General features: G+C 41.6%; 1 protein-coding gene across 1 annotated transcript in view; it reads left to right on the top strand.

The window, feature by feature from the left end:
• The first annotated feature begins 15963 nt into the window (after nt 1-15963).
• LOC142488203 (uncharacterized) overlaps nt 15964-25879 on the top strand; it is a 37265-nt gene continuing 27349 nt past the window's right edge. The window contains exons 1-5 of the mRNA XM_075588576.1: nt 15964-16137; nt 16287-16371; nt 19702-20007; nt 21396-21473; nt 21839-22101. Of these exons, the coding sequence (XP_075444691.1) occupies nt 15964-16137; nt 16287-16371; nt 19702-20007; nt 21396-21473; nt 21839-22101 (906 nt within the window). The remainder of the gene's footprint in view (nt 16138-16286; nt 16372-19701; nt 20008-21395; nt 21474-21838; nt 22102-25879) is intronic.

Genomic DNA, 25879 nt, shown 5'->3' with positions numbered 1-25879 from the left:
TCGCTGTAAAAATTCATACTATAAATGTCAATGCACTGAGTTGGTAGTGTCTAATGTGTTATGTAACGTGTTTGTTATATTACAGGTCCTATGCTGTAGGATGGTCCTACTAAATTGGTTCCAAGTGAGGACCATTGAATTCACCAGAGGGAGAGTGTAGCCATGGCTGGTTCTGGCTACCCATCTGCCCTCCCATACATGTAAGTCCTACTCTACAGGCAATGTTAGGCCCATCTTGGGTTTATCCTTCCCCTCTGCAGCTTCCTTGAGTGGCAGGAGTGGAGGTGTGCTGCCCAATCGTGTGTGCAGACCTTGTTCCATCCCCTTCTGCTGTAAGGAAGGGGCACACCTAAATTGTAGTGAGTCTGTGTGAGAGTTCTTCCCAGTTCCCTGAGGAGTGTGCAGCTCTGACTCTATGTAACAGAGTGCTCACCACAAACAAGGCGTGACCACAAGGCTGAGGTGGGAATATATATAAATGCCACCCACAGCCGCGTTGGTGTGTCTGGAGTGCAGATTAGTCGAGGTAGCCTGGTCGGGGTTGCAGAGTTAAGAGTAGTCGTGATACTTGCCCGGGTTGGAGAGTAGCGGATCGTTGTAGGTACTATAGCCATGGTCTGAATTGGAGAGGTAAGAGTAGTCGTGGCACATTGCCGAGGTCGGGGTTGCAGAGGTACGGATTGTTGTTGGTAGCCATGTCAGGAGTTGAGAAGAGCGGAGTCCAATACAAATCTGGGTCAGGAATAGAGAGCTAGGAACAGAAGAACAAGACAGAACTACGGAGGCAAGTAAGCAGTGAACACTACGCAACATAAGTTTACGCTCAGCAAATCTGCCAGTGCGGCAGCTGAGCATAAATAGGAGAGAGCAACCAATGAGGCAGGAGCTGATGTAGAGGGGCGTCAGTAATGGTGACTGCAATTGGCCGTTCTGGTGCGAGAGACAGGTGTGGGGAGGAGCTCTGGTGATGCATAACAAGCCGTGTGCCCGCGCCATGCAGCGATGATGCCGCCGTGCATGTGGAGTATGTAGGCGAGACAGGAGACATAAACATCAAGTTGCGCATGAGGTCCCAGGAGGGAGGCGGCATGAACCACGGAATAAGCGGGGGTCCCAACCACGGACCGAGGCAAGCAGGGTACGCACCAAGGCTGAAGTGCCACACGGATCCTCACAGTACCCACACCCCATCAGGAGCTACCTCCGGGCGACTCCAGGAAGGCTTGAGGGAAATTTCAGGTGGAAGCGCCGTATGAGTCTGGGAGCATGGAGATGGTGGTGTGGAATCCAGGAACGCTCTTCAGGTCTAAAACCCTTCCAGTGCACCAGGTTCTGAATAGATCCTCTGGAAAACCTGGAGTCCACGGTGGACTGCACTTCATTCTCCTGTTGGCCCTGTACGAGGAGAGGAGCTGGAAAGGAGGAAGAATCAGATGAGTGAGGGTTCTGGATAACATGTTTAAGCAGTGAGACGTGAAAAACCGAGGGAATCCGCATAGATGAGGGAAGACACAGGTGATATGCCACTGGATTGATCTTCTCTATTACGGAAAAGGGACCAAGAAACCTGGGCACCAATTTCAGCATGGGCACCTTGAGGCGGATATTTTCATATGACAACCACACCCTTGTTCCCGGGCTGAATTCTTGGATCCTGCGATCTGAATCTTCTGTCTAGAAGTTGCTCTTCTAAGATTCTCCTGGATATTTTCCCATAATCTTGTAAAAAACGAATTCTGTTATCTGCTGCCGGTACCCCAGAACTGGGTGTGGAAATAGGCAGGAGAGAAGGGTGAAAGCCGTAATTTATGAAGAAAGGCGACTCGAGGGTGGATTCGCTGCGCAGGTTATTGTGCACAAATTCGGCCCAGGAAAGAAGAGCCATCCAATTATCTTGGGTGTCAGAAACAAAGAATCGTATGTATTGCTCCAAAGACTGTTTGGTTCGCTCTGTCTGACCATTAGTTTGGGGGTGATACCCGGAAGAGAAATGTAAGGATATACCCATTTGTCCAGAAAAGAGCGCCAGAACTTCAAGACAAATTATGACCCTCGGTCGGAAACGATGACTTGTGGTACCACATGCAGATGAAAAATCTCCTTGACAAAACATCTGCCAACCTAGAAGAATTGGGAGGACCTCTCAGAGAAACAATCTATGACCACTAAGATGGTGTTCATCCCATTAGAAAACGGCAGCTATGAAGTCCATGGACAAGTGGATCCATGGACGGTCCAGAATGGGAAGCAGGCACAGAAGTCCAGGTGGTTTGCTCTGAGGGGTCTTGTTACGAGCACATGTCATGCACGCAGCAACAATTTTTTTGACATCTTTCTGGATGCTGGACCACCAGAAGGTCCGCTCCACCAGATCGGTGGTTCTTCTTATACCTGGGTGTCAGAAGATTTTGGAGAATGACCACATTCTAGAACGTTCTATAATAGCGTGAAGAGCTGAAAATGCGACCATCTGGGACTTCAAGACTATCTGGAATGTTAGCTTGGTTTATAAGAATATCATTCAAAGCATCAAAAGTGTTAGCTGAGAGTATGACTTTAGAAGGGAGTATAGTCTCCAGATGATCCTCGGATTTGTCATCAACCAGAAACTGACATGAAAGAACATCGGCTTTCACATTCTCTGACCCCGGTAAAAAAGAAATAATAAAATTGAAACGAGAAAAATAAACCGACCGGTGGACTTGTCGGGCACCTGGGCGTCACGCGGCTTCGATGTAAAGTAAATTGTTGTGGTCGGTGTGACAGTGAAGGGGTTAACCATGCTTATAATAAAGGTCAAGCTCACTTAGTTAACCCGGACCCATGTGTTAGGGTCTTAGATTGTCAGCTCTGGGACCCAGATGTCGAGAATATATTACTGCAACTGTATACTAATTTTGGTGACATTAAAAAATTATGTGATTTTTGCCTTTACTGGGATGCTGGGATCAGGGGATTTCTAGGCTGTAAGTTTCAGGGTGGGTTTGGAGGAGAAAGTCTTTGCAGAATTTGTCTACTGTATGTAGCAGGGTTCCAGGTTATGGGGTACCCCAAGAGTTGTATCCGGAGATCGAGTGATATCCTCGGACACAGCTAAGTGCATTACTCGCCAACCTCGTACCCTGAAAACGCTCTTGCGACTCACCACCAGAGTTCCTGCGGCAGCATCTTCCAGACAAGGTAAATGGGTATGAAAGGGTTAAAATATATCTGCAGGTATCCACGAGTCCTTAGTATAGCAGGGGCTCCCCAGTATAGCAGAGGTACCCACATACGTGCCCAGGTATCCTGAGTTTAGAGTAAGGGTTCAGGAAGTTGCTCACACTAAGGTTATGAAACTGAGCAGATTAGCAGTGTTTTAAAAGGTTAAAGTATTGTTCTAATGTGTGCCAAGAATGAGGCTGGTGAATGTGGGGAATATTTACACACACTCCATTCCTGACACCAGAGTAAGAACTTAACTTTTTGCACACAGCAGACAGGACACCACATCTTTTATTGAACAGGAATAGTTTAATAGGTATAGATATTGCTGACTTGTATCTGAGCTGAGGGCTTTCTAAGTCATGGATTCTGGAAGGCACAGATGGTTACCAGGACTGGCTCCGCTGTGTCTGTCCAAGAGCCATACTTGAAAGGGCTCAGAGTTGCCTAGGTGTTAGGCCAGATGGGGCCCTGCCATTATTCTGGAGTACCAATATCCTAACCTGACACAAGGCCACCTCACACCCTTTTGCTCAAGATCTAGATGCTGTGGAGCCTCGCACCGTGAGGGGCAAAGGGGAACAGAGAAAAATTCCACCTGCCCCATGAAAAGACTCAGGGGTGGGAAACCCTGTATGATTGTCCCCGATTGGTTGCTGGGGACATTGCTAAGGTTTTTTTAATTGGGCTGCAGGGTTTCTGGGAAATGGATACCAGAGGTTTTTAAAACTCTGACACAGCTCAGATTTGTCAGTTTTTCCAAGTGTTTCCAAGATTCTAAGGAGATTCCAAGCGCCACACCAACAGTGGCGAAGTAAAAGATATCCATGACTTTTTGTGAGTAACTACCGATCATTGGAAAGTGCTCTAAAATGGTGATTTGAAGCAATTTCATTCAGGAAACGGATTAAGTTGTTAGCCCCATTTCCAGTAAGTGAGTTAATCTTGAATTGTGTAACATTGTGTGTTCGTCTTATATAAGAAATAAATCACCATTTATTTGACCATCTTGTTTTGCTCAATCAAATAATCCCCATTATAAAAAGGTGTTTTAAAATCTGTTCTCCCGTGACAGTCGGACAAGATGGTGATAGGTTCTCTGTGCCCTCCAAAAGATGCCTCCATTCTTCCAAAGCTAGCTTAATGGCAAGAAGTTCACGGTTACCTACATCATAATTTTGCTCAGCAGGAGAAAATTTCTTCGAAAAAAAAGCACATTGGTGGAGTTTGGCTTGAGGTGTCTTTCTTTGTGATAGAATGGCTCTGGCCCCAACATCGGTTGCATCTACCTCTAAGGTGAATGGTAGTTTGGGGTCTGGATGTATGAGGATGGGTGCAGAAACAAAGGCATTTTTTAAGTGATCGAAAGCTTGAATCGCAGCTGGTGACCAGGAAGCATGCTTTCTTTGTCAAGGCTGTAATTGGAGCTACCGCATAAACCTGCGATAATAGATAGAGAAGACCAAAAAGCATTGTACCGCCTTAAGAGTAGACGGCACGGCCAATCCAGGACTGCCTTTACTTTAGCTGGATCCATGGTGAGCCCAGTGTCCGAGATGATATACTCCAAAAATGCCGTGGAGGTTTGATGAAACTGGCATTTTTCTAGTTTGGCAAAGAGATGGTTCTCGTGAAGGTGTAGTAGTACCTGTTTAACATGGCCAATGTGTTCTTGAACGGATTTGGAAAAAATCCTTATGTTGTCCAATTAAACAATAAGAAACTGATGAGGAGATCCCTGAAGATTTCCTTAACGAAGTCTTGAAAGACAGCAGGAGCAATACAGAGTCCGAAAGGCATGACGAGGTATTCATAATGGCTGTCACGTGTGTTAAAGGCCGTTTTCCTTTCGTCCCCCTGGCGTATCCTGACCAAATTGTAGGCACCACGAAAGTCCAATTTAGTGAAGATGGTAGCCCCTCGAAGGCGATCGAAGAGTTCCCAAATCAAGGGCAACAGATAGCGATTTTTAATGGTGATCTTGTTAAGCCATCTATTATCAATGCAGGGACAAGAGATTCGTCCTTTTTTTCATGAAAAAAAAGCTTGCACCAGCTGGAGAAGAACATTTCTGGGTGAAGCCTTTCTGAAGATTGTCCTGGATGTATTCTCTCATGGCTTTGGTCTCAGGAAGAGAGAGTGGATAATAAGTTCCCCTAGGAGGTACTGACTCGGGGAGAAGAACAATGGGACAATCAAAAGGACGATGCGGTGGAAGAACCTCAGACCATGCCTTATCAAACGCATCACGGAATTCCCCGTATACCTCGGGTAGCAACTTTTTTCCCTCTTCAGGAGAATCTACCCGCATATTTTTTGACAGGCACCACGCAGGTTTCCGAACAAGAAGTACTCCACATGATCTGTTTCTTACCGATCGATTTGGGGATTGTGACGTTGAAGCCACGGAAGGCCGAGAATCACTTTGACTGATGGAGTGTGAATGACATCTAGATGGATCTGTTCCATATGGTCCTCACCTATACGTATAGAAAAGAGAGTAGTCTGTAGAGATATGAAGGCTGGCTGTAGAGGACGGCCATCAATAGCTTCTAAGCCTACAGGATACCTCTTGCGAACGAGAGGGATTTTGTTCCTTTCAGCGATGCTTTGGTCTATGAAGTTGCCTCCTGAGCCAGAATCCACAAATTCGAGAGCCGTGGTTCGAACGTTCTCGCCGGTGAGGGAAACAGGGATTAAGATCCTGGTAGGCAAGATTTCTTTTGTGATAGGGTAAATGGAGAGTGTTCCTAATGTGATTCCCCTGGACCTCATTGGGAGCTGGCGTTTCCCAACTTGTGGGGACAATTAAGTACCTGATGACCGGAATTGCCACAGTACAAGCAAAGGCCCGCTTTGCGCCAGCGTTGTTTCTCGGAGGAAGATAATTTATTGCCTCCTAGCGGCATGGGTTCACGGAGATCTGGCTGAAGAGATTAAGATGTATTAGCTTGAAGAGAAAGGTAGAGAAAGGTACCTCGGAGTAAGCTGGCGATGACGGGATCTTTCAGCCCTCCTTTCTTGCAAGCGTTGATCCACACGAATACATATGGCGATAAGCTCCTCAAGATCGGAAGGGCGCTCGTGTGTTGCAAGTTCATATTTTAGGGTCTCTGAAAGTCCTTGCCAGAAGGCAGATGACAATGCCTCATTATTCCAAGCGGTCTCAGCGGCGATAGTGTGAAACTCAAGGGCATATCTAGCAACAGGTCGATTCCCCTGGGAAATGTGAAAAAGAGAAGAAGCCGCAGTTACCTTGCGACCAGGTGTGTTGAAGACTCTACGGAATTCCTGGGCGAACTGTCCGATATCCTGTGTGAAGTCTGATCTTTGTTCCCAGATAGGGGATAGCCCAGGCCAGAGCATCGTCGGTGAGTAGAATAAAACAGGCATTGGAGAGAACCGCCGAACATAGAAGGACCCCGTCGGTACACAGCTTCTTAGCACTTCACTCGCGTCTCACACTATGATTTCCGCATGCGTCTCTTTCGTAGCCGCGTCACAGGTGAGGGCGGAAGTGTAGTATGCCTCTGGGATCAGCTCCGATTTGCCAGTTCTTCAGTCCCACGGTTCTCCAGCAACGCTAACTCTACGCGTTTCGCTGGTGCTACGTCAGTGCTAACAAGCTGTGTACCGACGGGGTCCTTCTATGTTCGGCGGTTCTCTCCAATGCCTGTTTTATTCTTTGTAAATGTGAGTTTAATTGCTCTTTATACTCTGCATTGAATACATTTGGTCAAATAGTATGCACTATTGTGGCTTTTTTCTTTTTCATGCCAATACCATATACCTATTGAGGGATATTCTGAGAATTACTACATATATCCATCACAAGGGCTCCAGTCAGAGAGAGAAGAATCTCTGACATGCTTATCTTTACAAGAAGTTTTGTGAGTGCAACTACCTAAGGCTTACAGATTGATATTTTTAGTATCAACCCTCTGCACTATATTTGCCTTTATTTCTTTTATTCACATGTACCACTGAGCACATTCGCGCTCCTCCTCTCCCAGAAGAAAATAAACTATTAGCCATGGTCTGGATTGGAGAGGTAAGAGTAGTCGTGGTACATTGCAGAGGTCAGGGTTGCAGAGGTATGGATTGTCGTTGGTAGCCGGGGTCAGGAGTTAAGAAGAGCGGAGTCCAATACAAAGCCGGGTCAGGAACAGATAGCTAGGAACATAAGAACAAGACAGAACTGTGTGGCAAGGAAGCAGTGAACACTACACAACATAGGTTTATGCTCAGCCAATTTGCCAGTGGGGCAGCTGAGCATAAATAAGAGAGAGCAACCAATGAGGCAGGAGTTGATATGGAGGCGCGTCAGCAGTGGTGGCTGCGATTGGCCGTTCTGGTGTGAGAGACAGGTGTGGGGAGGAGCTCTGGCTACATGTGACAAGGCGGCTGCTGCTCGTGCCAATTGTGCCACGCACCGATGACGGTGCTGTGAGGGCAGAGTCCAGAGGCGGGACCGGAGGCAGACACATCAAGATGCGTGCGAGTTACGCGCATGCCCGGCACGGCAAGTGGTCCCAGCAGAGGAGGCGCCATGAACCACGGGCGGAACGGGGGTCCCGACTATTGACGTGGCAAGCGGGTTACGTGCCGAGGGAGGTGGGAGCAGCGCTACATTGCATTTTATTGGTGAAAAATTAGGCCAGTAGAAGATGAGTGTATAGAAATTGTAAGAATCATTTGTACAGTGAGGGAAGTTTTCACTCTGGACATAAACTGCTTCCTTAAGAAGTGCCTGGAACATAGATTTGCTAAATAATCCAATCCAATGTTTTAAGCAGCTTACAGTGCTCCCAAGCCTTAGTGACAGAGCTCACTGTTAGCAGTACTGTAGTTAAAAACTCAGATTTATTGATATGCACCTGTGAAACACACAATAATGAAATTTCTTCTAAATTGACAGTAAGCTATGCATAATGTAAATAGGAACGTATTCACAATGACCCAAGCAGTTCATGGGAACTGTATGTTGCATTACCCTTTACTATGCCTTAACTGAAATACTCATACCAGGGATAATAACAGTATAAGATGGTGGTAAGTCTGCAGCACACTTTATTAAATTATAAATACATCATAAACCATTACATAACAAATTACGTCTCGCCTCCCAGCCAGAGAAAACAACTTAATCAATTATGGCTCCGCACCTGGAACCTAAAATTACATAACAATCAATCAATTGGTTTAACCATTCCTGAACCACCATAATGAAAATTAACCCTATTGTATCCTTTGCTGCTACAAATAAACCACTTAAAAAAAACAAACATATACAATAAAACATAATAACAGTGGTGGGGGGAGGGGCGGGGTGGGAAGGGTTGGAAAATTGCTTCAGACCTCTTCACATGTGAGTGAGTTAAACCAGTCTGTCACGAGAGAACAGGACTTTTAACACCTTTTAACTGGGATCATTCACTAGACAAGACAATGTAGTAGTGGAACAAATGAAGTTTATTCGGGTAAACCTGTGTATACACAATGAATATACAAAATACAAACAAAATACACACTTACTTGGGGTCTGGGGGTGGGAACTAGACTCAAATAGGTGTATGGCGCCTGATTCGGAAGGATTACCCTAACTGGGATATATACACCCAGGCTTCCTGGTCTTTTTTCGGCTAAAACCCTTAAACGCAACCACTATGTTCTATTCTCAGAACTTGGTCTTGACGCCTAACTCTCTGAAGGGCAGGCTTTCTGATCTACAATAATGAAGCCTTTTGCTCTGCTATACACAACAGAGCAACTTTGAAAAGCCTGCCCTAGCGTCATCGGCGCAAGCCACTAGATGGTCTGGTTCTCTGAGTCGGCCAACTCCTTAAATACTATATCCTCCGCTGTTCTATCTTCAGCATCCAAGAAGGAGGAGCGACCAATCAGAGCATAGGAATTCCCTCCCACTAGCCAATAGAAACGGGGGCTCGTCTCTTGGCTGATGTCAGAGGCGGGGGCATGCCAAGCCGGCTCGGGATGTTGGGTGGCCGGGACATACGGATTGACCAATGGGAAACGCGCCTACAGTATACGGCTTCCCCAATTCAACCCATTGCCTCCTTCTGGACTGACTCCACGGAGTCTGACAGGGGATCTCTGTTCTCTGGACCCAGTACTCCGCCCTGCCCTGGCCACTTGACACCTCTCAACATCCCGATACCTATCTATACATCCTGGCACTTATGTAGATGCACGGGCTCACAGAATAGACATTTATAGAAAATGCACCAACATAATAAAATATGTTTTAATACACAATATGTGTTCTTTTGTGCTGATTAAATTTTTCAAAGATCCGATGTTGCCCTGGATCATTCATTTTTTCTCCTTTTTCTTAATACACAATATAACTTGGGGAGACCCATACATCTGAGGAAATGGTTCTGGGATATCTGGGCTCAAAAACCAGGTGTCTGGGAGACTGGGTAGCCACAGTGTAATTCAATCCGCTTACCCGCAAATCATGCCTGCCCGCTGGGAAGAATTAGGGGACTACCGGTAACTTTGGCCCCAGAACTCCTGCAACAAAATAATTGCATTTCCATCCAAATATCCCACCTAAAACTTAAACTCAACAAGTTTCACGTTTCTTGGGCAAAGGGAACAGGTAAATGGGAAAAGCAGGGTACACTTTAACTTTTACAGTTCCAATTACTGCACCGACACACTTTATTCGAGCAAATACCCAGTATGTACCTGGCAGATACCTGGAATGCGCCGCTCCTCACCTCTGACAAGCCCCGTTACGTTTGCCTTCCCAGCCTGGGTTCATGCCTGGCTGACGGGCGGCTGATCTGTTAAATGATAATGATTAGGATTTAATAGGCTGCAATGCTTCGCGTGTCTACCAGATGGCATAAATTCATGAATTGTAATGCAGTATATATATATATATATACTGTGCAGTATTGCAGCCAGCGGGAATAAAATGCTTCAATCCCTGCTTGGAAAATAACCCAATGCACTCGGGCAGAAAACAGTCACAAACCTCAATACACCCGGGTATACCCGAATTCGTGGGACTAGCCGAGCTCGAATAAAGTGTGTCGCCAGTGTACATGGCCCCTGGCTTATGGTGCTACTTAGCTGCCAGGGACCCACAGTTTTCAGGGGTAGCCAGTCGGGCTTAACCTTTATTAGGCAGACCGGCTACCCCCTTACCGTCACACTGTCTCTTGGTTCCAGTAATACTCCACATTCTCACCCAAACTTGACCCCTCCTACATCCCACTCCCTCAGCCAGTGATTTGATCTTGCCCTTTCGCCTAGCAACACACCTTTGGCCAATCCCTAAACACCTTACCTAACTGTACCTATTAACTCCCTAAATCTTTGTTCCCACCAAAATGCCCTAGCTAAACTCTGAAGATAGAGCAGCAGTAAGTGGAAAAAAATGAGCACAGCAAAAAAGAGAAGGGCTGAGGCAGTAATTAAAATTAACTATTTAATACTCATATGAGCCAAAAGCAAAAAAAGGTTCACTAGCGTGTTTCTCGCCGAATGGCGCTTTGATGCTGCTCTATCTACATGGGATTTCAAGACTGAGGCATGCTTGCAGGAACCAGATTCGTCATTGAATGGTATCATGAGTCCTTGATACCTATATTTTACAGTGGGACTGTTTATTCTTCAGCCAGTGTGGTAACGTTTGACCACTCACCTTTCCGGGGAGTCTTGGGACTGAGTTTGGACACACACCGGGGGAGCCCTGCTATGTGGGGTCCTTTTCAGTGTTCCTTCCCCTTCCGTAATTCCCCACACGGGACTTCAGTTGAGCTGCTTATACATTACAGACCCACTGTTTCTTATGGTTCCTGTGCTATCCTTAAAGAAACAGTATTTTTACGACAATACCTGTATACATCACAGTGAAATTTTGGAAGCACTAATTAGGTATTTTCTTCCCATTCTTTCTCTAGCTACACACTGACCAATCACTATACAACTTAGATTACATGGGTGAGTGGAAACATAAAAAATGGATTCAATGTGTCCCATTTCATGCATGCAATTGTCATTATTGCTTAGCCATGTATCAGTAATTACCATAATAATGGCCACCGTGTATTTATATACTTAAGTGACTTTCTGGGGTTTCCAGATTTCCAAAAACCTGTGAGTTTTGCTAGTATAAATGTGTGATCTTTTCCCCAGAACTTGGCAAATTAGTTAAAATGTCATGATATTTTTTTGCATGAAATTTTGTGGAAACGGCAAACTTTCCAAAAAGGAAAATGGCCTTTTTGCAATGCAATTGAGAGAAGGTGTGGTTCAGTGAGTAAAGACACTGACTGGCACTGAGTTTGAAGCAGGGGAACCTGGTTCAATTCCCGGTGTTGGCTCCTTGTGACCTTGGGCAAGTCTCTTTATCTCCCTGTGCCTCAGGCACTTAAAAACATAGATTGTAAGCTCCGCTGCATAAAAACTTGCAGCGCTATATAAGAACATGCTACAAAAAAAATACAGAAGCAAATGTAATATTCTTCCTAGTGCCAAAGGGGCAGTAACCGTAGGGACCTTGGATGTTGTGGGACCATGGAGCAGCTCTGGGGAACTCAAGTATATTTTACTGTTCGATTGCAAACTGTTTAAATCAAAGATCACTTTACCAATAATATCTGCCTGTACTACTGCTGGAACCTCATTGCTCTGATGGTCTTTATTGCACTGAAATGTTTAAGTCTTACCTTCCCATTGTTTTTTTAAAGTCCCTCTTGCAGTGAAAAGGGTAAAACATTTATCAATCCCTTCCAGCTCACAGCCACAGTTCAAAACAAATCTCATTCTAGACCTGATCAAGGGTTAATTAAACATTATTAACACCTTATGCCTTAGGTTCTGAACACATAAAGCTTCTGTGAATGGCAACTGAGTATTTTTGAAATGTGAAGTGGTTTTTGAGGTATGAAGGATGATAAGAAGTTGATTTAAGCTCCATCAATAAGGAAGAACATGAAATAAACTACTTCTCCACGAACTGCGTAGGAAGAACAGCCAACACGTTTGTGAATTATAGTTTATACATACACCAGATGTTAATCTTAGCCCACGTCTAACACGACTTTGAAAACAGTACTGTGCGTCTTATTAACTGATATAAAACACATAAAACAAAGTAAAAAGAAAGTGATCCTAAAAATACGTACATTTATGAAGATAATTTATTGACAACTAAGATGCAAGAATATAATTTTGTTGTCCAAAATTAGATGCAGGTGCAAAGTATTGAATTGAGTTGCATTGGTATATTATGTGTACCTTTTTACTGTTTTTCTAATAATGTTATCTGTGGGAGATGAAAGATCCGGTGTTACAGTAGGAAAAGTACTAAAAAGTTTGATTTCTAGCATATTATGCCTCACCGAAACACTAAATACAGAGTTAAGGAAATTAATTACAGTGACAGAATGGGGAGGGCTTGATCACTTCGGGACTATCATCAGTACCACTGATGGAACCAGACAGCCCCAGGGAAATGTATTAATTATGTATTATACTTTTCCTTCTCTCACTTTTCATGTGGAAATGTATAAAATATGGAGTGTAATTAGCATTGTATTAATACATTTTGTATATCTTCTTGTCCTGAACACTTCAGATATGTGAACAAAATAAACTAATTATGCGATATTCATGACATTTCTGAGTCCAGGACACTCAAAGTCTATATCATTATCTATATTATATGGTTATACTGACCAATATGATTTCTTCTAGAACTGAGGCTTCCTGATCATCATTATTCTTCTATAGTGGTAAAAATGACCATAACCTAATAAAACAGGCAACATGCAGGTGTAATTAATTTGTCCTTCAATTTACACTCTTTATCATTGTTCACGGAATTTTAAACCTGCCCTGGAAAGTTCACAACCTGTTTAAATCACAGGCTAAATTCATTTGGTACTAGACAAATCTGCAACATTCAACACATTTTGACACTAGGCTTAATATGCGCTACAAAGTTAACAATAACTGCACCAAAAATTCCAGCCAGGATTATTCCATGAGTAATCTTTTCTATATACCCCTCAACAATAAAATAACTGACTTCAGATGAAAGAGGCGACCTTTGCTAACTCACTAAAGACTAATCCTGTAGAATTAGCATGCGCAAAATGTGAAACACTTTAAAGTTTGATCTCACATTGAATGCATTAAATATTGCAATAATATTACAAGGTTAACCCTGCATCAGCTAAGGTGTGGTGTAATGGTGGTGCACCATAGGTAGGTAATTGAACAGAAAAACACAAGGAAATGGTAACAATCAATTAGGCGTGGGGTTGGTATCAATTAACCTATTGTACCACCGTGCTTACGACTAGACATTAGTAGATTGATCCAAAGATGTACTGAGCAGGCAAGCGAGCGGACTCACGGTGAGTCAGATCACATTCTCCTAATTGATTGTTTCCATCATCCGCAGGACCGCGATAAGACTTATACAGAGTCCGCTCGCTAGCCTGCTATATTTAGATTGGTGCCAGAGTCCCTTTAACATTATAACGGTGTGTGCTTACAATGCACATCATTGCCTTCACCTGTTGTGATAGTGATACCCTCTCTCTACACCCATGAGGTATCACACTATATATACTCATACCAACTAGGCAGACCAGGCAAGGGAACGTGGTTGAGATATACCTACCTGTGATTAGGGACTCGTATCTATAAGGCACCAATTCAGTTATAGTTGATTATCAGCAGACCCTACAGTTCATGGTCTTACCTAAGGGCAGGGGATATTAGATTCACCTTTTTGTTGTGGATAATTACATTCGCACATTCATTGATGATAGGATTTATTCAAACCCTACCACAGCTCATCTTCTATGATCCTGAGCATTTAATATAGTGTTCTATTATTGGATCATGTACAGATGCAGCGGCCGTTACTCAAACATTTTCCTGGGTAGATTTTTCATTGTGCCGCTTGTAGGTTGAGATATATTCACAAGTTTTGCCGGGATAGACATAATGGCTCATCGGATTGGGGATATAGTTCTCACAATCTGATTGGATGAAGTGCCATGTGAGGGCAGCCATTTAAGATTGTATTATGTCATGTTAAATGGAAATGAAGCACAGCCATTCTTATTGGCTGGCTTCATTCCCTTGAAATGACGTCATTGGAAAAAAAAAAGGCACATGATTCTCACAGTCAATCACAGGCGTGAGAACCATGTGTCAATCAAATGTGATGTCACAGGTCATATGTAAGGCCGTGATGGCTCATTTGAGCTCAAGAAACCAATGAGTCAACATCGTGGATTTAACATGGGGTTGGATTGATAGATGAAGATAGCGAAAGAAGATAAAGAAAGAAGATAAAGAAAAGAAAGAAATGGTCACAGATGAAGAAAGAATATGGTGATACCATATGAAAGAAAGAAGAATTTTGTTACCTGGTTAGAATCTTCACCGTATATGGTGTTGGATTGTGCTTTGTGACGTCACCGGGGGAGAGCTTGCTGATTCCCCGGGATTCGGAGGGCCAACGCTTCTAAAGGTAAGATCAATATTGAATGTATGTACATTTATTTTTACAGGTTTTTGGATTGGATTTTACTATTTTTATGTTTTTCAATGCCCAATGACTGCTAATGTATTAATCTGTACCTGTTTAGGGTACAGATGAATACAGTAATAGCAATGCATTTTTTGGCAAATGCATTTCTTCTATTGACTGTTATATATTTTATGTATGTTTATTGTTTTGATTAAAATGTGTTTAATTGTGATGGCTTGTTTTGATTTGTATTTTTTTTACAGATTGTTTAGCGTTTTTATTTAATGATGCAATTTGTTGGCTAATGGTTTAATTTTTGTGTTGCCTAGTGAATATATTAATTAATTGATGTGTTGGTTACTGCTTTTATATACAGTATGAAATGTATTGTTTGGCTAATGATGTGAATTCTTTAATTGATTGTCTAGTGGTGTGATTTATTTAATTGATGACTAGTGGTTTTATTTCTTTAATTGATTGGTTGGCTAGTGGTTATATTTAGGTAATTGATTGACTGCTTTTAATTTTACAGTTTGGGGGTTTAGGTGCTTGTTGTATACTGTAGGTTTTATTATTGTGTATTTTGGATACTCAGGCTTTGTATTAGAGTGATCATTGACTGCTATAGTACTGTAGCTTATCATGCTCATATTATATGGGTATGATGTAATACTATAACAATCAATGGGTACAGGGTGGGTATAGTGGATCCGGGGTGGGTGGTTAGACCTCCCGGGTGGGTAGCTGGACAGGGTGGGTTAACCCCTTAATTACTACAGTATAGCGGTTATTAACCGCTAAGGTGATTAAGGGGCTAGGGGCCATTAGATTGTGTTTTGCTATGTATGCTTTCTGGAACGAAAGACACGACCTGCAGTATGTTGACGAGGATGCCCTTCATAATGCTAGGGGTAAGTAGAACTGTTTTTATTTAATATATTTATGCTGCATGGCTAATGTTGTGTTTAATAATGGGCAAATAATCTATTATCCATATCTGGATAATAGTTATTTTGCCCATTACTGTACTGTATGTGATTGGAGGGGGTGGTGTCCGGTGCTCTTCCCCTGGGGGCGTGACCCATCCAATATCAGGTAATGGAAGCTGCGGAGGACGATCCGTAGTGATTCTCCGGCCGGAACATCACTCCAGCGCGTTTGCGGAAGAAGAGCCTACCTGCCTGATTGAACGGGAGAAGAGTCCTGTGATGATGACATCAAAATGAGCAATGGTGCATCCCGACCAGAGGAGGAGCGCCAAGGCTGTAGTTGCTTCCGGAGAAACTGCGGCGGATATGTCGGCTTCTAGCCGTGAGCACCAAGCGACTGCCAGAAGCCAGCGGAGCGGTGAGGATTATCTTGCTTCTTCCCTCCAAGCTCCAGCAGAGGAATCTGGTGAAGAGGTACTAGCCGGTACTTCTTCCAATGCGGAGGATGTCAACACCCCTACCGGTGTAATCAGATGATGACGTCATCGTAAAGGCGACCGCCGGGGCAGAGGAGGACACTGCCCGCTCCGGTGAGTACAGCCCCAACAGACTCTTTGTTACAGAGGAACAGCGTGCAAGCTAAGGGCCAAGGGCGCACAGCCTATAAGGATCCTGATAAGCAACAGGTGCAAGTGATAGCTGGCCGAGGTAGGCCTACTATTAACACAGACCTCCACAGAGACATTTCCAGGCCAAGACTGTTGCCACCCACACTAGGGACAACAAACAAAAGGTAGTTAAGCCTTCTCAGGACTGGAGAATGGGCAGAGGCATCTATATGGACAGGGTAGAGTACCTATCTGAGTGGGATCCCAAGAGGGTATACTCGGTCACGATTCCTGATTATGAGGGTAGGTTAGTTAATAAGCCTGGGATAAAGATTCTCAATGTTTGGATTTGTTGGGATGTTGGATTTGCCACCAGAGGGAGAGTGTAGCCATGTTTGATTTTGGCTACTAATCTACCCTGAAACAAAGAAGTCCAGAGCAACATTCAATGTGACAAAAAATACACAGTGAATTACCTATATATCTCTTATACGCTTTGACCAAAGGGTTAACTAAATGACCCTTTTTCAAGAGATATACAGGTATTTCACTGTGTATTTTTGTCACATTGGATGTTGCTCTGGAATTCTTTGTTTCTTATTTCATACAATTAGCTGCACCCAGCAGCATTCCTTTTGCCACACACATTGATATATATATATATATATATATATATATATATATATATATATATATATATATATATGAACAAAAAACAAACAAAAGCGCAAGCTCCATAGCACGTAACTGAGTAAAAAATAAGGTACATTTATTTAAAAAATCAGCAACCCATAAGAATGTGCACTTACAGTATTTTAAACAGAACCATTCGTGGGAGAGAAATCTCTATTGTGGTCATCTGCGGTGGTAGGGTGAGTCCTAGGTTTGCAGAGTGGATGTAAACAGACCAGGTTCACCATGAATTCCTATCCCGAATTGGCAGCAAGATAAAAAGGCATCCAATGCCTGCACGTCCTTTGCTCCCTCTAATACAATGGTTGCTGCACTTGAAATTACCGCGAGCCGGAGCGCAGGGAAGCCAGGGACTCCAAATACACCAACACGAACGCGATGACGTCACAGCTCTGCGTGTTTCGTCGCACTGCGGCGACTTCGTCAGGAGAATTGTGATTGGTCAAGGATAGCCAATTAAATAGGCTGGATCAAGTAAACCTATTTTCACATTGGTACTAACTTTCACCACAAATCGTATAACTCTAAAATTACTATAAATATCAACATTACAATGAATAACAACAAAAAATATCAATAATTATGTTGTTCACATCATACAATGAAAATAGCTCAAACTAAACAATTTAATTATGTATAAACTCAACTAACACATAACGTGTTAGAGAAAGCTGTCCCACTATTACCAATCTAAGTTTCATCAAATATGGAAGAAAATATATATATATATATGCCAAATTAAAATTAAAGCCTAAACCTATCATTTTAGTTTAAAAAATATTAATAAATCAATATATTAATTAGAATATAATAATATAAATATATAAACAACCAAATACCACTACACCATATAAAAATGAATTATAGAAAAATCTAAATAAAATTGAAAAAATATATTAAAATCAACCTATTTAAACAATCTTTACATTATATGTACTGACAAAAATTATTAAATTGATAATTCACATAGTGCATTAATTAAAATTATATCTAATTATATATAATAACAACAATTGTTACATTAAAAAAATAACTAAAATTATCAAAAGATAAAGGAAAAAACTGGATTAACTATTAAATAAATACCTACTCTAAGGAAATAGCATATAATATAGTATAGAGGAATCCCCTCCAAAAACACAGAACCCCATCCTAGGATAGGGGGAGAGGAACCGAACTAGCAACCAGAGCAGCAAGGCAGAGAACAGTAAGGCAGGACACTACACCAGTGTGCTAGTATCCAAGCACTCATTAAGACCCCTGGGAGAAAGTGTACCAAGTGAGTATATCCAAAAAGACTCTCTCATACATAGGGCCTCATGCAGTAAGCGACGAATATGTGAAATCGGCAAGCTTACCGATTAGGCATGTTATTGGCGATTTTCCCTCTCCGTATGCAGTAAGTGCCGAATCCCTTAAAAATCAAGACGAAAACAAATCCGCCCACTCTCACGATGATTTGCCGATCACACACAGGTGTATCGGCGTGCGTGGCGGGGTGCTGTTACGTTCGCCAATCAAAAATCTTGCTGAATCAGGCGAAGCCAGCATGTATTGGATAGCGCGCCATATTTAAAGGCAACGTGTACTGTTAATCATTCTCTGTGTTGTTGGGAGTGAGAGAGAGAGAGACGCACAGAGCTGGGCGATTTAATATTTGCATATTGACTGAGAGACTTGTTGTGTATTGTGAAAGCTTTGTCCTTTGTTGTTTTGTTTACATCTTTGTCTTGTTTTCTATGTGGAAGTGTTTCGTGTGATTGGCTGTACATTTGTTTTCTGTTTGTTGTGAGTGCTGTAAGTATGCCCGCAAAGCGTGGGAAGAGTGATGCTGGTGTGAGTGGTAGTGCTACTCGTGCGAGTACGCGTCAGAGTGAATGTACTGTTCAGGGGAGTGATGTTGCTAGGAGTGCGAGTGCTGTTGCTGGGAGTGGGAGTGCTGTTGCTGGGAGTGGGAGTGCTGTTGCTGGGAGTGTGAGTGCTGTTGCTGGGAGTGGGAGTGCTGTTGCTGGGAGTGGGAGTGCTGTTGCTGCGAGTGCTGTTGCTGGGAGTGGGAGTGCTGTTGCTGGGAGTGGGAGTGCTGTTGCCGGGAGTGGGAGTGCTGGTGCTAGGAGTGCGAGTGCTGTTGCTGGGAGTGGGAGTGCTGCTGGTGGCTCAGTTGCTGATGGGGTGTCTGGTGGTGGCGTGCTTGCTGGTGGCCAGCTTTTGGAGTCTCTTCCATTGGAACAAGGAGAGTCCAGTCAGCAGCAGCCAAGCTCTGAGCCTAAACCTGCTCGGAAGAAACGTGTGCAGAAGCCACGTAATCCTCGCTTCAATGACCAGGAAAATAGGGCTCTTGTCACTGGGATTCTGGAGCACTATGACAGTCTCTATGGACATTTAGTAGGTAAGTGTACCTTTCCATTTATTCTTCAAATACATGTGATCCTAGGTCATGTGAGTTTTGTTAATATGCAAATATGGGTACAGAATATCTGTCTATATTAATTATCGTGGAAACACAGCTTTTTATCATGCGTTACAAGGACAACTAAACACAGGCGTTCAATTTGCGATAACTGCATACAATATTAATGCAAGCTTGCTTACATGTCTAGGTTTAGTAGTGAATGCTCATGTGCTTCACATATTACACCTAAAACAACATGTTTGCTATCTCTTGGAACAGCTAGCAGTGTAGGAAACTGGTGCTTCTATTATTATGAATTAACGTCATATATTTTGTTTGTATTTCAAGCGCGGACAAGTTCATCAAGCAAAAATGAAATGTGGGACACAATAAAAATTGGTGTCAATGCGTGTGGGAATCGTGTCAGGGACAAGGGGAATTGTCGCAAAAGATTTGACGATATTCGGTCAAAATTGAAAAAGAAAATACAAGACCAACGCGTGCATGCTTCTGGCACTGGAGGTGGCCCGCCACCACAACGTCTGATATTAACTCCATTGGAGGAGCTGCTTCGGGGAAAATTACTTCCCGTCGTCGTGGAGGGCTTGGCTGGTGACCGGGACATTGGAATTTATCCCTCACAATTTCCACCAGGTGAGAAATATTACTGTACTAGGCGTGTCGTTGATTACAGTTATTTTACATATTTCCGCTGCTTTTTATACTGTCTTCACAATATAAGCATACCTACATCTATATATGTATATGTCTGATTCTGTATATATATATATCTCAAAATAGACATATATGTTGTAGTCCTACTAAAAGCAGTAACTAATATACCACGTGCTATTGCGTGGTCATTTACATGTGAATTCCCAAAATGCATTGCTGCAGTGGAAGCAATTGATGGTGGGCGAAGATGGGGAACAACAGGGTAGTACACATGTGTAACACATGCTATTGAGAAATTATTACTAGCTACAGGTACAGAACATAAATATGTATAATATTAATGTGTATATTATTTATTTTACTCCTACAAACACGACATTACTGCCTATTCTAATCATGCATCGAATATATTGCATGCAACGGCCTACAAACATCACTTGCACTAACAAATGTATAGTTGTTTATGAAAAGGTCAATTTTTGCTTGATGTCATATACAGACAGCATAATGAGACACACGTAGCATATGTTATGTCATTGTGTTCATAACTTAAAAACTGCACACGACTATTTAGCTCATCTACCATTGTGTTAAAGCAGCTGCAATTAATATGTCATCACAGCATACACGTCAACAGAGGGGGTGGGGTTCAGCACACACCCAAATTACAGGGTCATCTTACGGTCAACTTAGTTCACACCATTTTCACCTGTTTGAAGTAATTGAAAGGTCTGCCTGATTAGGGTTTTTGGGGAAGGGAATACCGTTCTTACAACCTGACTAGCAAAACTGAAGGTAATCACATTCATTTGAAAGCTTAACTCTAGGTACTAAATCCCCCAACAAGTCATTAGTTATCAAACCGTACGTCACACATTCGTTCACTCATATCTATAGTTGAACTGATATCAACAACACATTATCACACACTGCATGTGTTGTGTTGTTGAGTGACAGCCACATTCAGGTGTGCCACAGCTTCTATTAATGTACCACACATATCCTCTACCAAAAACGAAGCTTTTTGCAATATGACCACCTTCATGATAACCATTGTGAATGTTCATCTCATGATAGTTATGTACATTATGATACTGATATGACTACACAACATATGATTTGTATGTACAAATTTAACAAATTTATACTAACGCATTACTGCAGAAACATAGTATGTTGGGGAACTCAAAAGTTCTAAGTACACAGGCATGTACATTGTTCTAACAACTATTTATGTTCACTTTCACACACACATTTTCGGTTAAGGAACTGATGCTGTTAGTTACTCATAAATACAGAACATACAATAACTGTTTGTTCAATATTTACACATGTAAATGTACAACTGATGTTATTGTTATATATAGTTGCCCCTGGAGGACATGTGTCACCTGAGACGGAACAAGTGTCTTCACCTGGGTCATGCAGCTCAACACACCTAGAAGGTGAGTGTATGAGGTGGTGCCCATATAATATGTGCACTTCTATATGTTATGTTGTCATGTTCATTATTTGTTTTGCACATGTTCTTTAAATAGGATTACTTAGTGTCAGTGAAAATGAAGTTTAAGACAACATGTATTGTGTTTGTGATGTTAAGTATCATGTAGGAGTTGTGAGTTTAGGGCAACTTTTCATTCATTCATATTTCATACTGAGTCCAAACATTATTCGTAAGTCAAGGTAGTTTTTAATGTGACGTTATAAAATGTATGGAAACATGTTAGGTGTTACTTATGACACAGTATAATTACATAGTAAAACAGCAGAGATTAACATGCCATTTCATAATGTGTACATTTATTTTTAGAACATGATGATGAAGATGATGATGATGCCGCCATAGACACAGAAATACAATCAAGTGACCATGAAGAGGTTCCCATTGAAACAGTTACACAGCCAAATCGTCCATCAACTAACACATACGATGCAATAGTAGCTTCTGAGGGAAAAATTGTTGAAGCTGAAAATCGTCGCCATTCTGATCTGATGACAGTGTACGAAAGGATGATATCACTGCAGGAAGAAACGATATCACAATTGTCACATCTCCACAGAGTCTTTATTGAAGTGCCTAAACAAATGCAAAAAATAAACACGTCATTAGAAGCATTAGTTGTTCAGCAAACCCAAGCTAATTACTTGAGAATGACTACACTACCAAATTTCAACTTCAACACATCACAGGAAGGATCTTTACATGGTGGTCATTTTTCACCCCATGCATCTGATGTTCATTCCCCAGGTCGGGATGTTACCGGTCAAGTAGCAGAAAGTTCTGTGCATGTTCCTGACAACATCCTACTGCTGCCATCTGTAGAAATTCTGGAGCTGACACCTACAAAGGAGGCAGCAAAAACAAAGAATCACAAGCAGTTACTACTGACCAGTTTTTGGACACAAACAAAAAAAACCAAACATGAAACGGACCAACCATCAGTTGTGCACTGTCTACCAACTTGCTCACATGTGTCAGTGGGCACAAGCCCTTTCCGTGATCAGTCACTGCCCACAAGCCCTGCCCGTGAACAGTCACTGCCCACAAGCCCTGCCCGTGAACAGTCACTGGCCACAAGCCCTGCCCGTGAACAGTCACTGGCCACAAGCCCTGCCCGTGAACAGTCACTGGCCACAAGCCCTGCCCGTGAACAGTCACTGCCCACAAGCCCTGCCTGTGAACAGTCACTGCCCACAAGCCCTGCCCGTTAACAGTCACTGGCCACAAGCCCTGCCCGTGAAGTGCCACAGGCCACTCAAAGTGGCTCTGTTGTTACTCAAGTCGTAGCCAAACGGAAAAGAAAAATCCAAGAGACAACAAGCAGGCCTGTGACTAGCTCTCAAAAGGAAAAAAAATAATAAATGTTATAATTAAGTAAATATGTCTTTGGCCTTGTTTTGTTGACTTCAGATTATCTAATGAATATTGAATGTATGGTGAAGACCTGTTGTTTCCAAACATTCAAGTATGTCATTGTACACGTGAAGTTTTGGAAATGTTAACAGTCCTAATGAATGGTGTTATGAATATTTATGTATTAATCATCTGCTGAGTAATGGTCCACCAGGACCCAGTTGCTATGTTTAGAGAAGCTGCCATTTACTTACCTGCAAAACATTGTATTTGGGTGTGTTACTTGATGTAATCATTGCATGTAAATATTATTCACATGCAATTAAAAACACACATCTATTTAACTGCTAACATCTTTCTTGTCAGTGTACAGCATGATTAAGTGTTAAATATTACTTACCTTCACCTTGCTTGAACATTCTAATTTTGTTCTTTAATCATTTATGAGTTCTGTTTTCAATAACATATCTGTGAATGTTTAGTAATATATATGTAGTATGTATGGATATATGTACACACACACAGTGTGTGTGTATATATATATATATAAATATATATATATATTATTTGTACTATCTAAACCTGTATACATGTATTTTCAGAAAACATACACTTAATGCTTCCTTCTCAAAACACAGTATTGTAATAATACAACCCTACTGTTTGTGAAAGATACTTACTGTGAGCCTATAACAGTATGGGCGTTAAACAATTATTAATCACTTCATTCACTCATGTTTACCACCATTTAATTAGGTTTCATACAAGGCCTACTTACTGCCATCAATATGATCTGTGTAGAACTGGATTACATAGATATATTATTGGTTGTAACACTACAGGCCTTCTCAATTAAAAAAAGGCGTTGTTTGATGGTAAATCACAATTGCTCACAAGCCAATGTCAAAGGCCATACAAAATTGTAAGCCTCTATTATTTAAACCTTTAAATAAATCACATCAATATTAAAATCCCTCTTTACATATAAGCCATTAAATATTGTAATATACACACACTAAAAGTTTGTTTTTGCACACTTATACATATGTATATTGTAATATATATATATATATATATATATATATATATATATATATATATATATATATATATATATATATATATATTATATATATATTATATATATATATATATATATATATATATATATATATATATATATATATATATATAATATATATATTTATATATATATTATATATTTATGAGTCAGATATATATATATATATATATATATATATATATATATATATATATATATATATATATATATATATATATATATACATATACACACTTACTTAAACTCTGATGCAGGAGTTAACCAGACAGAAAAATAGACACTGAAATGTATGAGAAAAAAAAAAGATTACAACATTTGCAGGTGTCTGTGTATTTCATTATATGGCTGTGTAAGCACTATTTTCATAAAGCGTTCAATGTTTCTTTCCTCAACCCACAGTGATTTTTAATTAAAATGTTACAGTTGTTTTGAGAAAGTAGATAAAAGTAGCTTAATATGGCATTCACACTGAAATGCCTATCAGAAACCACAAATGTGAACCAATTATTTGTCCAACTCCAATTGGTGGTTAGAAAAGAGGAGTAAATGAAAAAACATTGTTTGACCTTGAATGCAAAGACACTAAATAGATAACATTCTACTAGTTTGACCATTCTGAGCAGAAAAAATTCAACTTCAGTCAGATTTTGTGTTAAGCTGCAATGGCTAACGATATGATTGAAAACAGGCATCCACACAAAGGATATAAAACGATGATAGCTGAGGCGATCGTATCAACTGCGGAACAGAAAGCCAACGTGGGCCAAATCTATGATTTGATTAGAACAAAGTATCCTTATTACCAAGAACCTGGGCGGGCGCGAAATTTTAAATCCTCTGTAAGATTCACTTTATCAACTAATGAATGTTTTGAACGTGTGCAGGTTAACCTACAAGAAAGGTATGGTTTTTGGCAGATTTCTAAGGAAAATAAAATCACCGTGGAACACGGCACATATATTCTGCTAAATAGCATATTTATTCCTAATAACAATAGCAATGGATCCGCTACTACTGTTCCGTGTGAATCGATACCTGCTGCAATATCTGCACCCTCCATTCCTGAAACACACATTCTACAAGAACATAACTACTATGATTTTTAACCAAGCCTTTCTGCTGCAAACGCATTCGAATGGGTTAACGAAGAAATGAACCTACCTCCGGACCAATTGTTTGAAGAAGGCAGTGGCGATTCCTATGAGCGCCTCATGGAGGAGATGTGTGTCATACAGGATTCAGCGTTTGGGTCAACCATGGGTGCAAATGCATTGGTTTTCTGGAGCGACCAGTTGCAGGCAGACGAAGTGTTACTTCTACAAGAATGGTAAATATAAAAATCGTTATGCCTTGACTCAGCGTTAAAAGTTTTTTTTTTTTGTAACCACCATTTTTACTTTAAATGCGTGGATACAGCGTAACATTGCAGACTGCATAACATTTAGCGATCACAAACACATTGTTTCCTATTACAATATAGTAGAACCAGAAAGATTAGTACACATTGCTCACGGAATAAATATACGTAATTTCCTATCCCTTTAAACATATTAGCAACATGTTACCATAACTGTAACACACACCTGTTTTTTTTTCATGCAACATCTAAACAAAAACCGGGTCCACCACATATGACGTGGGACCCTTGTCATGTGCCAAGGCGTCCTTAAAAAGGATTACGGATGTAAGTCCCGCCCCCAAGCGACGTGCGCGCGTCAAAGCCTATTGGCTGTGTTGTTTTGTTATAGTTACGGTAACTGCACTGTGTCATGCGTGCGTGTCTGTGTTTGTGGGCGTGCACTGGGCGTTAGCCGAATGTTAATTGAGTGGGAGTAGTGTTTGCGTGCGCTTCACGCTGGCTTAACATGACGTCACACGTATTGCATTTGCGCATTGTGTTATCGGCCGTGATT

Source organism: Ascaphus truei, chromosome 2 (assembly GCF_040206685.1).
Source record: "Ascaphus truei isolate aAscTru1 chromosome 2, aAscTru1.hap1, whole genome shotgun sequence".
Classification (NCBI taxonomy): Eukaryota; Metazoa; Chordata; class Amphibia; order Anura; family Ascaphidae; genus Ascaphus; species Ascaphus truei.
This window is presented reverse-complemented; position numbering and strand designations above follow the sequence as displayed.